Source organism: Pyxicephalus adspersus, chromosome 4, assembly GCF_032062135.1.
Source record: "Pyxicephalus adspersus chromosome 4, UCB_Pads_2.0, whole genome shotgun sequence".
NCBI lineage: Eukaryota > Metazoa > Chordata > Amphibia > Anura > Pyxicephalidae > Pyxicephalus > Pyxicephalus adspersus.
Genome location: NC_092861.1, coordinates 34,772,674 through 34,773,520, shown reverse-complemented (window position 1 = coordinate 34,773,520; position 847 = coordinate 34,772,674). Strand labels below are relative to the sequence as shown.

The 847-nt window shown below is 45.8% G+C and overlaps 1 protein-coding gene across 1 annotated transcript in view; it reads right to left on the bottom strand.

The window, feature by feature from the left end:
• Positions 1-557, bottom strand: part of PAX3 (paired box 3) — a 47,965-nt gene extending 47,408 nt beyond the window's left edge. The window contains exon 1 of the mRNA XM_072410382.1: positions 361-557. Coding sequence (XP_072266483.1) covers positions 361-445 — 85 coding nt within the window. The 5' untranslated portion in view covers positions 446-557. The remainder of the gene's footprint in view (positions 1-360) is intronic.
• Between the last annotated feature and the right edge of the window lie 290 nt (positions 558-847).

Below are 847 nucleotides of genomic sequence, written 5' to 3'. Positions count from 1 at the left end.
AACTATTGCAGAGTAATAGTTAGAATGTAACAATTATAATTTTACATAGTTTCCATTGAACCTCTTTCCCTAATGATTTGTTGTTACAAAGTAATTACAAAGTAATTTACACTAAATCCCCCAATGATTGCCATGCTAATATAAATAAAATGTACTTTGTAAACTCAGCTAAATCCTATTTATTAAGCGCACGATAAGTTAGTAAACCTCCAGAGAATGTCACCAACTTAAAAACAGTGAATTTGACCAAAGTGACTTATTTGAGATTTTTAGGGACAGGCTGAATCTTCCAGGGCAGTGAGGGGCCCATCGATAAGTGCCATGGTCAGGTGAGATGGGCCAAGCAGATGTAATAAGTACCTTCTAGTGGGAACCCAGTCCTGGGGTAGTTCTGTCCTGGGGCTGGTCTCATCATCCTTGGCACAGCTCCAGCCAGACTTGTCATCTTAGGGTGCAGAGTCCCAGTTTGAGGTCCCAGTGTTCCCCTGAAAGGAGTCAGGTCCACAGGCAGGTCCAGCAACAAGGTTCTGGTTCTATGTCCTGATCCCTGTGCACAGAGAGGCGGCAGCTCCTTGTTGTTGCTCAGAGTGAAAGGAAACCTCCTCCGGAGTATTTATTAGTTCTTTCAAGCCAAGCTGCATCAGGATCTCAGGGCTGCTATTGGCCAGCGAGGGGCCTGTCCCGTCTGCAAAGCGCTGCTGTGATTGGTGGAGCCCGCACACTTTCTCTTCCCATCATTAAGGGTCAGTGTCTGTGATCGCTATCTCTGCCAATATCACATCACACGCCGCATTGATCCCTAATGGGCTACTCACATCTCTTTACCAAAACCATTAACCCCCTCCCC